Source organism: Plasmodium inui (assembly GCF_000524495.1).
Source record: "Plasmodium inui San Antonio 1 unplaced genomic scaffold supercont1.31, whole genome shotgun sequence".
NCBI classification, from domain to species: Eukaryota; Apicomplexa; class Aconoidasida; order Haemosporida; family Plasmodiidae; genus Plasmodium; species Plasmodium inui.
The window spans coordinates 198,046-210,063 of NW_008481865.1; the positions used below are offsets into that span (position 1 = coordinate 198,046).

The window sequence follows — 12,018 nt, forward strand, 5'->3', positions numbered from 1 at the left end:
TCAGTTAAAACTGCTTGGAGAACACCCGCGAACTTGCTTGATTGCTCACTCGCTTGGCCACGCCGCCTACCCACTCGCTTCCTTCCTGGCTTGCCCATCGTGGTTGTGGCACAGTGTAGCCAGTCGTACACCCCTGGGGCGAACCCTCGCCTCCATGTTGCCCAGAATGTCAAGTGGGAATTCTCACGTGTAGTGTTTTTCCCCCGTTCATTTGTGAGTCTCTCTGGCAAGCCTGTTTGTGATTCTTCCTTTGAGTCCAGTTGGCCGCGTTCTGTGGGATACCCACCCAGGCACACCAGCACCCATCCGTATCGTTTCCCATTTCAGCACCTGCGGAAGGTGTGCATGTAGAGGGAGGATACCATTCCATAAGTGTAGGGGGGACGCAAGCGGGCAAGTCAGTAGCAGAAGAATAGGTAGTCTCACCCAGGGGGTGCTCCACCGTATTTTTATTTCCCCCTCATTTGTGAGCCCGCCTAAATTCAAACGTAGCGGTGAGGAACATCGCCCCTCCCCAGTGAATATTACGACATCCGAGTGCCTGCGCCATGGAGAACGTGGTGCGGCACGCGCACGTGCACGGCGTGGAGGAGGTGTTGAGGGCGCTGGACGTGGACGCGACGAAGGGGTTAACGAGAAGCCAGCTAGCCAGAAGGAAGGAAAAGTACGGCCTCAACGAGTTAGAAGTAGAAACGAAGAAAGGAATCCTTGAATTGATTTTGAACCAGTTTGACGACCTCCTAGTGAAGATCCTTCTTCTGGCAGCATTCATAAGTTTTGCACTAACCTTGCTCGATATGCAGAGCCATGAAGTGTCCCTATGTGATTTTATTGAACCCCTCGTGATCGTAATGATTCTAATTTTAAATGCTGCAGTGGGAGTATGGCAGGAGTGCAATGCAGAGAAGTCCTTGGATGCCCTGAAGCAGTTGCAGCCGACCAAAGCGAAAGTGTTGCGAGACGGAAAGTGGGAAATCATAGATAGTAAGTACCTGACTATAGGTGACATCATCGAGCTAAGTGTAGGAAATAAAACCCCAGCCGATGCCAGGATCATCCAGATTTTTTCCACCAGTATTAAGGTAGAGCAGAGTATGCTAACAGGGGAATCATGTTCTGTTGATAAGTATTCAGAGAAATTAGATCCCAGTTATAAGAACTGCGAAATTCAGTTGAAGAAAAACATCTTATTTTCGTCCACTGCCATTGTGGCTGGAAGATGCATCGCTGTTGTGACAAACATTGGCATGAACACAGAAATCGGACAGATACAACACGCTGTCATGGAATCCACCAATGAAGATACAGACACTCCATTGCAAATTAAAATCGATTCCTTTGGAAGACAACTATCCAAAATAATCTTCGTCATATGTGTCACTGTGTGGGTCATAAATTTTAAACATTTTTCAGACCCAATCCATGGGTCCTTTCTCTACGGATGTTTGTACTATTTCAAAATCAGTGTGGCGCTGGCCGTGGCTGCTATCCCGGAGGGTCTCCCTGCTGTTATTACCACTTGCCTAGCTTTAGGTACAAGAAGGATGGTGAAGAAGAATGCCATTGTGCGAAAACTACAGAGTGTTGAAACGCTTGGGTGCACCACTGTTATCTGTTCGGATAAAACAGGAACATTGACGACTAACCAGATGACAGCAACGGTGTTCCATTTGTTTAGAGAGCCAACCCTTTTGAAAGAGTACCAGCTCTGCCAAAAAGGAGAGACCTTCTTCTTTTACGAGTCATGCGTAGAGGAAGACGGGCACGACAATGACTCCTTCTTCAACAACCTGAAGAGGGAAGGGCGAATATCCAGTCAGACGCCGGGACAGGCGGGCTACGACCAGTCTGGCACCGTCACTTCCAGGGGTACTACAGTACACTCCAGCACGAACCTCTCCTACGATGGAAAAAACAACTATGGAGGACAAAGCGACAGATACAACTATGAGGAGTATCCATCGGACGTCGAAACGGACAAGTCACTAAAGGAGATGCACACAAACGTTAACACCATCATTAGCAGGGGCAGCAAAATCCTGGAAGACAAAATTAAAAAATACGCCTACTCCGAATATGACTACAACTTTTACATGTGCATGGTGAACTGCAACGAAGCCAACATCTTCTGTAATGACAGGAACGAAATCGTGAAGGTGTTTGGAGACAGCACCGAGCTGGCTCTCCTCCATTTTGTGCACAACTTCGACATCTGGCCCAGCTCAGTGAAAAATAATGGCATGGCGGCCGAGTACGAAAGGGATTCTGGCAAAGGGAGAAGTCAGAACAGGGAAGAAGAAGGAAGACAAATGAGAAGCAACTCTTCCTACCACCGCGGAAGCTACGATCGCGGCAGCTACGTGGGCGGATCGAACGGAGAAGCTTACACCGCGGACGAGAGTAGAACCTACCCAAGTGATTGCATATCCGCGTGGAGAAGTGAATGTCAACTAATCAAAATAATCGAATTCACCAGAGAAAGGAAACTAATGAGTGTAATCGTCGAAAATAAGAAGAAAGATCCCATTCTTTACTGCAAAGGAGCACCAGAAAATATAATAAAAAATTGTAACTACTACCTCATTAAGAATGAAATAAAGCCACTCACAGAAGAACTGAGAAGTCTTATCTGTAGTCGAGTCAAAGGCATGGGAAAGAGAGCCTTACGCACGTTAAGCTTCGCCTACAGAAAGATGAAGAGGACCGATTTAAATGTTACCAACGCAGAAAGCTACTTCAAACTGGAGAAAGACATGATTTACCTCGGAGGATTGGGTATAATTGATCCCCCAAGGAAATATGTTGGAAGAGCCATTAACCTGTGCCATTTGGCCGGAATTAGGGTCTTTATGATTACAGGCGATAACATGGATACAGCCAAAGCCATCGCCAAGGAGATTAACATTCTTCGTAACGAGGACACGGATGACGACATGGATGAACACACCAAGTGGAAAAAGGGAGGCAACATCGGAAGCAAGAAATTAAAGTGCTGCTATAGTGGAAGAGAGTTTGAAGATCTCCCACTACATATACAGCAGGAAATCTTAAAAAATAAGCAGCGTATCGTTTTCTGTAGAACGGAGCCAAAGCATAAGAAGCAGATTGTCAAAATATTAAAGGATCTTGGAGAAACAGTCGCCATGACGGGGGATGGGGTCAACGACGCTCCTGCGTTGAAGTCTGCAGATATAGGTATCTCCATGGGAATAAACGGGACGGAGGTAGCGAAAGAAGCATCCGATATTGTCCTGGCTGACGATAATTTTAACACTATTGTGGAGGCTATCAAGGAGGGAAGATGCATCTACAACAATATGAAGGCCTTTATCCGCTATCTCATCAGCAGCAACATTGGGGAAGTGGCTTCCATTTTCATCACCGCCCTGCTGGGCATCCCTGACAGCCTCGCACCAGTGCAGCTCCTCTGGGTCAACTTGGTCACCGACGGGTTGCCCGCCACGGCTCTGGGTGAGTCCTCGCGCGGCGCCAGAAGGCCGGGTGTGACGCTCACCATTTTGTCCATCTTCACCTGCCTGCGCGATCATCATTTTTCGTTTACTCATCCATGTACATCTTCCCCTGCTCACGTTGCCATATTCACGCCGCGTTACCTTGCCTTACTGACGCCGCCCTTCTCACGCCGCCCTCCTCACTCGCTCTTTTCGCCTCCCCTTCCTCCTCAGGCTTCAACCCGCCCGAACACGACGTCATGAAGTGCAAGCCCAGACACAAAAACGACAATTTGATAAACGGCCTGACTCTCCTCAGGTACATCGTCATAGGAACCTACGTGGGAGTCGCTACAGTCTCCATCTTCGTCTACTGGTACCTCTTTTACCCGGACTCGGACGGCCATACACTAGTCAACTTTTACCAGCTGTCTCACTACAACCAGTGCAAGGCCTGGGGCGACTTCCGCGTCAGGAGGGTCTACGGCATGTCGGAGGACCCCTGTTCGTACTTCTCCACGGGGAAGGTCAAGGTAGGCCTCGTCATTAGCGGCGTTTTGCCAGATTAGCTGCGTTCACGCCGTTGTCCCCTTCAACCTGCGAATGGCCCCGCGAATCACCCTATGAATTACCCTATGAATCATCCCCCTAACCACCTCTCCCCCACTTCAGGCAAGCACCCTCTCCCTCTCAGTCCTCGTCGTCATCGAGATGTTTAACGCCCTCAACGCGCTCAGCGAGTACAACTCTCTGTTTCGGATCCCCCCCTGGAGAAACATGTACCTAGTGCTGGCTACTATCGGGTCTCTGCTCCTCCACTTCATGATTTTGTACATTCCCCCCCTTGCTAAAATTTTCGGCGTCGTCGCGCTGACGCCATACGATTGGTTCCTCGTCTTCATCTGGTCCTTCCCCGTCATTATCATTGACGAAGTTATTAAGTTCTACGCTAAGAGGCAGCTGAACAGGGGGATGCTGTCGAAGCAGAAGCTCGAGTGAGGCTTGGCGAAGCAGCACGAGGGCAGTCTGCGTGGCGCAGTCTGGGCCATTCGTCAGTGGGTACTCCCCATTCGTCAGTGGGCACCCATCGTAAAAGCATTCCAACATTGCCAACTCACCAAACTTAACTTCCTTTTTAATTTTTTAATGTGATGATTATTTTTACAATTAAAACTTTGTTGAGTTGCTTTTTTTTCTATTTTTCCTTTTTTCACACCATTTTGGGATCCCATATCACGTGGCGTTTATTTTTGCTCTTCCGCAGAAAGACGCATTTTAATTAACGCCATTATCACTCCCCTTTGAACCTTCCCAATGTTCAATGAGTACCACCCCATAACTACAAATTTTTGCACCAGTGTCTCTCGCCCATCAGGGAGAAGTTATTATGTCCAGTTTACACAGGTGGTCGGAGGAATACTGTCCTCTTGTTCTTTTTTTTCCTTCTTTCATATATAGGATTAGTTCATCTGTCATGGAAATAAGAGGAGTTAACCTGGTGAATTATGAAGCTAATGGGGCGTCATACAAGAGACGCCTACCCGAAAAGGCAACAAGAAGAGGACAGAATAGTACCAGTCGTACACATTTTTAACCTGAGGGAAAACATAATTACCATTATATCCAGATTCAAATGAGAAGATTATTCCTTTGGCATAAAAATGTACGTTTTAAAACTGCATCATTGTTCATGATGTTCCTTATCCATACATATATAAAAGGAGTAATATATTATCAAATTTGAACTGCTGTTATAATGAAAGTTTTATATGAAGTTTTGACTTCAACTGCATGCTGCATACGATTGAAACGGCTGCTACTTTGTTTAAGTCTGTTCATGCCCTTTTGTGGAAATTCCTATGAGTGTAATGGAATACAGATATGCAGATGCTTTTGGAGAACCGTGAAATGCTGGTGTCTGGTGCTTAATTGTTTATATATCTCTCTTTACGTTACCCTATTTTGGTGAATGTGTTCTTATGTCCCATCATTTTTGTGAGTGTGTTTTCTCATGTTTCGACATTTACACCAGTATCCTTCCGCATGTTGCATCCTTCTTGTGTATGCGTCTCCATCATCCTTCTTACTTATGACTATGTATGCCCATGTTGTATTGTCTCTGTCTGGGCGCCCTGTATATCTCTACATTTTTATGAGAATGTTTCCATGTTTGTACATCCGTATGAGAGCGTTTTGTCATGTTTTTGGATTTTTACGATTCTTTATTTTCATGTCTGGACTTCCGTATGCGTATATATCCTGATGTTGCATCCTCAGTCTGTATGATTTTTCATATAGCATCCTCCTGGTATATTCGTTTTGATTCTTCATCTTTTTGGTGTATGTGTGTTCATGTCGCATCATTTTTGTGAGTGTGTTTTTATATACGCCCTGTTACTGAATAGTAAAGACACATAACCATACGAATTTTCCGTAATTTTGGAATAATCCTCTTAATCTTTATATAACGCCTAGAAGCCATTTATGAACCTAACGCAGGAGAATACAATCCTTGACCAGATATGCGAACTCTTCCTTTTAAAATGCCTTCTTATTTGAGCACTCTATCATTTTATTATATTTTCCACGGATAATTCTGTAGCAATCCTCATGCAATGAAGTGGAAATTTCTGGTAGCGACTTAAAGATAAGTCCTACTCTGGCAAGTGCACCGTATGAAGAAAGGTATGAATAATATGCTATGATAATATCCCATATCAACCCTTTAAAAATATGAATTTCATTTAAACACGCCCTTGTATAAGACATATTAATCAACATAATTGTGGACGCCCATGTTTGGACTTAGTGTAATAACTAACAATAGAATTTGAAATTTCTCTATGCGTTGGTGTCACTGCCGTTAGAATTAAATTACAATCTTATTTTCTGTTTTCTATCAGGCGCGACGGAGGATGAATAACGTCTCTAGGATATACTTGAGGATTAATCAAAGAATTATGCCATAAAGATCAGGAAGAATTTACAGGATTCTCTTTTGAGAGAAGTAGAGATCAGAATGAGAAAGAGTTTCAAATTATTTGGGAATTTTCTCCTAGTTTACGGTATAAAAACTCTATTTAGATTTCCCTTATGTAAACTTAAGACAACAGCAGAATAGGAAACCTTCTAGGTATCTAGCTACTTCTGCTCAGTCATAGTATAAAAGAGTTGTTCCCAGAATAAAGTCGGAATAATTGCAAGAAAGTAATCAAACAGATTTACTTTAGTTATATGAAATTATGCAATAGATTCTAGTTCACCCAATGTACTGTAATTAGAATTAGTTTGGATGTCGTGTTTCTCTTTGGAAAGTGAAAGATGATACATGTCTAATTTGAAGAAGTATGAAGGTGCTCACATAATTCTGCTAAAATGAAACGCTTTTACCCCTAGTGTGAAATTGTAGTCCCACTCCAATTGAGGAAAATAGAGAAACATATGCGGAATGAGGATGAAGTCTATCCCTTCCTACACTGATTATCACATGTAAATATGAGTATAAATTAATAGATTTCGTAAGGAAGTTTTTAATGGGAATAGCATATTTATAAAAAAAATAATAATTTTCAATTCTTTGATAATGATATATCATAAAAAGATATAGATCAGTAGAAAATGGACTTCATAACTATGTAGCGAATACATGAATTGATTACGAACCATATTTAAGAGCTTCAACGCTATATCTGGTACATGTACTTGAGGTAACTATTAACAGGAACTATTAAGCCTTATGACGCTTTTTTCGCTTTTCTTAAATTATAGAGGGTTGAGAGTGTGTACATATGAAGAAAACGTGTAGCACTTCGTACAGGCAATAGTGATCGTGTAAGAAGCGGAATTTCCCTGGGAAGATCGTAACAATAGTATGAATAATGAGAAGTATATGGCACAATGAAAGAGAAGAACTCTCTATGGTATTGTTGCCATAGCCTTTCCTGTGTAATGTATTTACAGAGGCTAACCGAACCGTACTGTGGGACCGAAGAAGTAACCTAGGCTTCCTTTATGGAATATAATGATCCGTTCTCAAGCTTGTCGCATTCTATATGCAGTAGGATCATGTGTCATTGGAATAACCTTTGGAAGATTTATTATTATTTCTGATGAGTGATTTGAATTTAAATTGCTCATGAATGTGGACAGTCATTAGGTATCTTTTCCATATACGTATCTCTGAAATTGTTATATTTCCAGTTGGACTCTATTAATGGGACGTGTGGAGCCTGGATCCATAGTGAAATTTTAGTTATCTACCGACTTTTTTATAATTATTTTAGTCTGAATGAATATTTCATTCCGAATTATCGTATTTCTATAAACCATAGAATGGACAATAAATACTATTGCATGGGCTTCTTGTCCGGAGAATCCCTATTTTGAAGAGAATTGCGGCGACATGAAATTTTCTCCATTTCATATACGCAATTCATGATAATAGCTGAATAAAGGTGAGTAGGCATCGAAATGGTCGTTGACTCATAAAACATCAATCAGTTTCTCGATGAGTTATTCAGACGTCTATTCGTTTATTCTTTCTGCAGATGTTGTATAATACTTGTCCAGGGCATCCATTATCTCTCCGCCTATAATGACATATTTCTGTGTATAGTATTTGGAAGCACTGTGCCTCTTGAGTACTGTTCCGATTATTGTAAAGAACATGTCATTCGTATTCATCTTGGAGTCGCATATATCTGAGGGGATATATGAATAAAGTCGGAAGTGCATATTTAATTCTATCAGTGAATGTATTTCTCAATTCCGTTGATATTAGCTATGTTGCAGAATGGACATACGAAGTATAGTACACACGAGAAGTTGTCGATAATACTCCTTATGGCTAGGTTCCTAGTCGTATTGTCCAATATACGGAGACTGGATAGTTTTGGGATTTGCATCGAATATAAGCTAGATTCTGCTGTTGTGTGATACGCGATTGTGGCGCATGATCTTTCCAGACTGTTAAAACAAGAATTAGGTGTACCATAAAGAATCTCATTCGCTAGCCATATGTAATATGAATTCTCTGTTATCTTTATATTTTCTGAAATGTAGTTTGTACTGCTCCCTTCCTTTGGGGGAGAGGGTCCTTTGGTCATTGTGAACATCCAAGTACAAAGTAGAAATTGGTAAAGTAGACAATGTACAAAGCAAAGTTCGTTACGATAAGTGATGATTCGTCTGGCAATCGTGCAAAATGAATAAATATTTGCCGAAAACTCTTGATAGCAATATGTCACAATTAGAATGAATCATTTGAAAAATGTGCTTAGCGTGCTTTCTTTGCAGTGGGGCGGCTGATATATGTAAGATTTACGTATAAATATCTAGCATATATATCTCAATAGGTGGTTTCGACGAGTGAGGCATCGGAGGAATTATTACGGTTTTTTCTTTTTTATCCTCTTTTTGATACATTTTGCAATATTAGCCACATCCTTCATTAATGTGTATTCATTGCGGCGTGAAACTATGATGGCGGAGTGGAAACACAAGTAAGATGCCATGTTTTTCCAGAATACATGATTCTCTCAAGTCAGAAACGAACTGTGGAAGATATTTCTGTTAATTATTCAATTAATAATTTACTCAGGAAATGAGTAGTTATCTCTTATTATGATGGGGGACTCACTCGTCTTAATCTGATATCTTCTGAGAGAACCATACCCCCCTGAGTATTGAGTTTTAAAATGAGGTGTTGATCCCATGCCAATCCTAATGCAATCGTTGAATCTTTTGCTACATGAATTTAATATTAATTATGAGGGACGTTAATTCTGAATAAAAGGATTAACAGAATCGAATTAAGTATAAGTGTGAATAATAAGAGTTAACCCTTCTTCGGCGTACAATAGGATGATGAGAAGACAGAATATTGCAATAATTATATTTAAGGATTCCTCTTGATCGGTTACACGAGCCGTTCATTACTGGGAATATGCTAACGCGGCTTGATTAATTTCGTCGAGAGGATTACCTATTATGGGCAAAATTTTGCACAGTAAGGTACAGGAAAATACCAGTATTACGTTTCTATGTAGAACAACCGGGCCTACAGCAAAATCGATGTATGTGAATCAGGAGGAAACTGAGATGGATAGGTAATAACGAGCATAATGACGCACCAATTGATTGTGATTACCCGCAGATACATATAATACAGGAGGGGACAAAAACAGTGAAGGAATTTTGGGGGAGCTTATAATTTATAACAGCAAATAAATACTAGAGATTAAGAAACAATTCCAGTATTGAATCATGAGGATAAACTGAGAATAAAACATATGTATCAGTATAACCGACTTTTCCATTCTGCATATCATGAATTATAGGAAACTAACAAAGGAAGATAGGGCATTCCTGATTTCGAGGTGTTAAGCGAATCTACATTATGGATATGAACTGAGTATGCATCGATTCCGAGAGGCATACGAAGGATGTTAGCGGCAAAGATACAGACAATTTACATGCCTCTATACATTGCTATCATTCATTGATAACTGGCTATTCACTCCAAACCTCTTTATACCTTACCATGAAACATATATATACCCATGGATATACATAGATGTATATTACTTCCTTTTATCTATGAGATCAGTCCATCTATCATAGAAATAAGAGGTATTAGCCAGGTGTATTATGATTTTCATCTGGAGTCATACAATAGGGGGCTACCCAACAACACAACGAGAAGGAAAGAGAATGGTACGGATGGTACAAATTCTTACGCGGAAAGGAAACATAGTTAGCATTATATGCAGATTCAGATTAGAGGAATTTTCATTTGGCATAAAGATGTGCCCCCTAAAATTACACAATTCTTCATAATGTGCTTTATCTATGCATATATAAAGAGAGTAATCGATTGTTGAATTTGAACTGGCATAATATGAGTTCTAATCTCATATTGAACTTTAATTGTATGATAGATACAACTGAGAGGCAGCTATGGCGCTTAAATGTATTCATCCCTTTTTGTGGAGACTCCAATGAGTGCAGTGGAATGCAAATAAGCAGATCAAATGGGTACAGCGTGAAATTGGAGGCCTCCGTGTTTATGTCGGTTATTTTATAGTTTATTTTTGTGAATGTGTCCTCATGGCCCAACCTTTTTGTGAGTGTCTTTTTTGATGTTTCGATATTTTCACCAGTATCCCCCCGGATTTTGCATTCTTCCTGTGTATGTTTTATCATGTTTCTGCATTCTTATGAGAGTATTTTTCCATGGCGCCTCTCACCTATATAGGCGTCCTCCTGTGCCCCAATGTTACAAGCGTGGCTTCGAGTTAGGTAATTTCGCAAACGTGGTTTAATGTGACCTAATTTTCGCGAACGCACTTCCATGTGGCTTAATTCTTTGTGCAAGACATCCCATGTGGTGTAATTTTCCCCGGTTGTAACCTGATGTGGCTTAACCTTTCCAATATTCTTCCATCTGGATCAAATCTCGGCAAGGTCCTCTCATGTCTTATATATCTGTCGCACGCGCCCTATTTCGTTTTGCTTCATTATATATATTTCTCTATTTACTTTTCTCATGAGGATACACCTCTCTGCAGCATTTCTTTGACGAAATCTTCTTGGAGGGTTTGTTTATGATCACATTTTTTGCACCATCCTTATGAAGATACCACTTCCCCTGGCATTTTTATGAAAATGCGTTTATCTGCTGCATTTCTATCACGATTTTTTTTGTGTCGTTTTTTCATGATGATGCTTTTTTCTCCTGTATCTCTATGATGCTCCTTGTGGGAGTCATTGCGCAATCTGTGTGTCAGGTCACTGTGATGTGTACTGTTGTTCCGCGGCATGGATGCCTTTTCTCTGTGTGGCATCTTTTTAAGGATGCTTATATCTGGAAGGTTATAACAATGCTTCCTTGTGATACATTTTCGCATAGCTATATCCTTCCTGTCGTGTTAATATGAAGATGTTTCTGCGTGTGGCCCCTTTTCCAGGATGATATTTCCTGTTCCATTTTTATGCAGTTTTCTTTTTTTATGTGGCGTCATCGTGAGGTATCTTCCTTGTGGGGTATGTTTCTTCCCAAGATTCATTTTACCCCGTAGTACTTTTAATATATTCTTCTGCTGGTCATTCCTATAGAGTTGGTTTCCCCCGCCGTGTCACTATGAAGATCCCTGTTTGTATTTCATTTTCTTTCTCACGATATTTTTCTCTTCGGATGCCTTGATGAGGCCTCTTCTGCCATGTCAATTATGAGAGTTCCTGGTCCTGTCCCATTTCTCTTACGGAGATTCATCTTACTGCTTCATATCGGTGATATTTTCCTGTTTGATTCTTCTATAAAGATGCTTTTCCTATTTAGGATGTTACCGCGAAGGAATTTGTCTGTGAGGCATTTTTTTTATGAACATACATGTTTTCCGCGTCATTCGGATGATCCTCCCTTCTTGCTGTATTTTGAATATATTGTTCTATGTCATTTGTTTTATATCGATGCTCCCTCCTGCCTGGGCTTCGTGAAGATGTTTTTCTGTGTGTCATTTTTCTTATTATGATGTACCCTTCTTCTCGGCATTTTGAAGATATTCTG

General features: G+C 41.1%; 2 protein-coding genes across 2 annotated transcripts; one reads left to right on the top strand and one right to left on the bottom strand.

Annotated features, from left to right (window-relative positions):
- Nucleotides 1-548: 548 nt before the first annotated feature.
- Nucleotides 549-4,451, top strand: C922_04907 (calcium-transporting ATPase; the record flags this gene model as incomplete). Its single annotated transcript, XM_008820481.1, has 3 exons — nt 549-3,471; nt 3,687-3,985; nt 4,125-4,451. 3 exons carry the CDS (start codon nt 549-551, stop codon nt 4,449-4,451), a joined length of 3,549 nt encoding a protein of 1,182 aa, XP_008818703.1.
- A 6,629-nt stretch (nt 4,452-11,080) lies between these two features.
- On the bottom strand, nt 11,081-11,296 carry C922_04908 (hypothetical protein; the record flags this gene model as incomplete). The annotated part of the gene is made up of 1 exon (XM_008820482.1): nt 11,081-11,296. The coding sequence occupies one exon, from the start codon at nt 11,294-11,296 to the stop codon at nt 11,081-11,083; it is 216 nt and encodes a 71-aa protein (XP_008818704.1).
- Nucleotides 11,297-12,018: the final 722 nt, after the last annotated feature.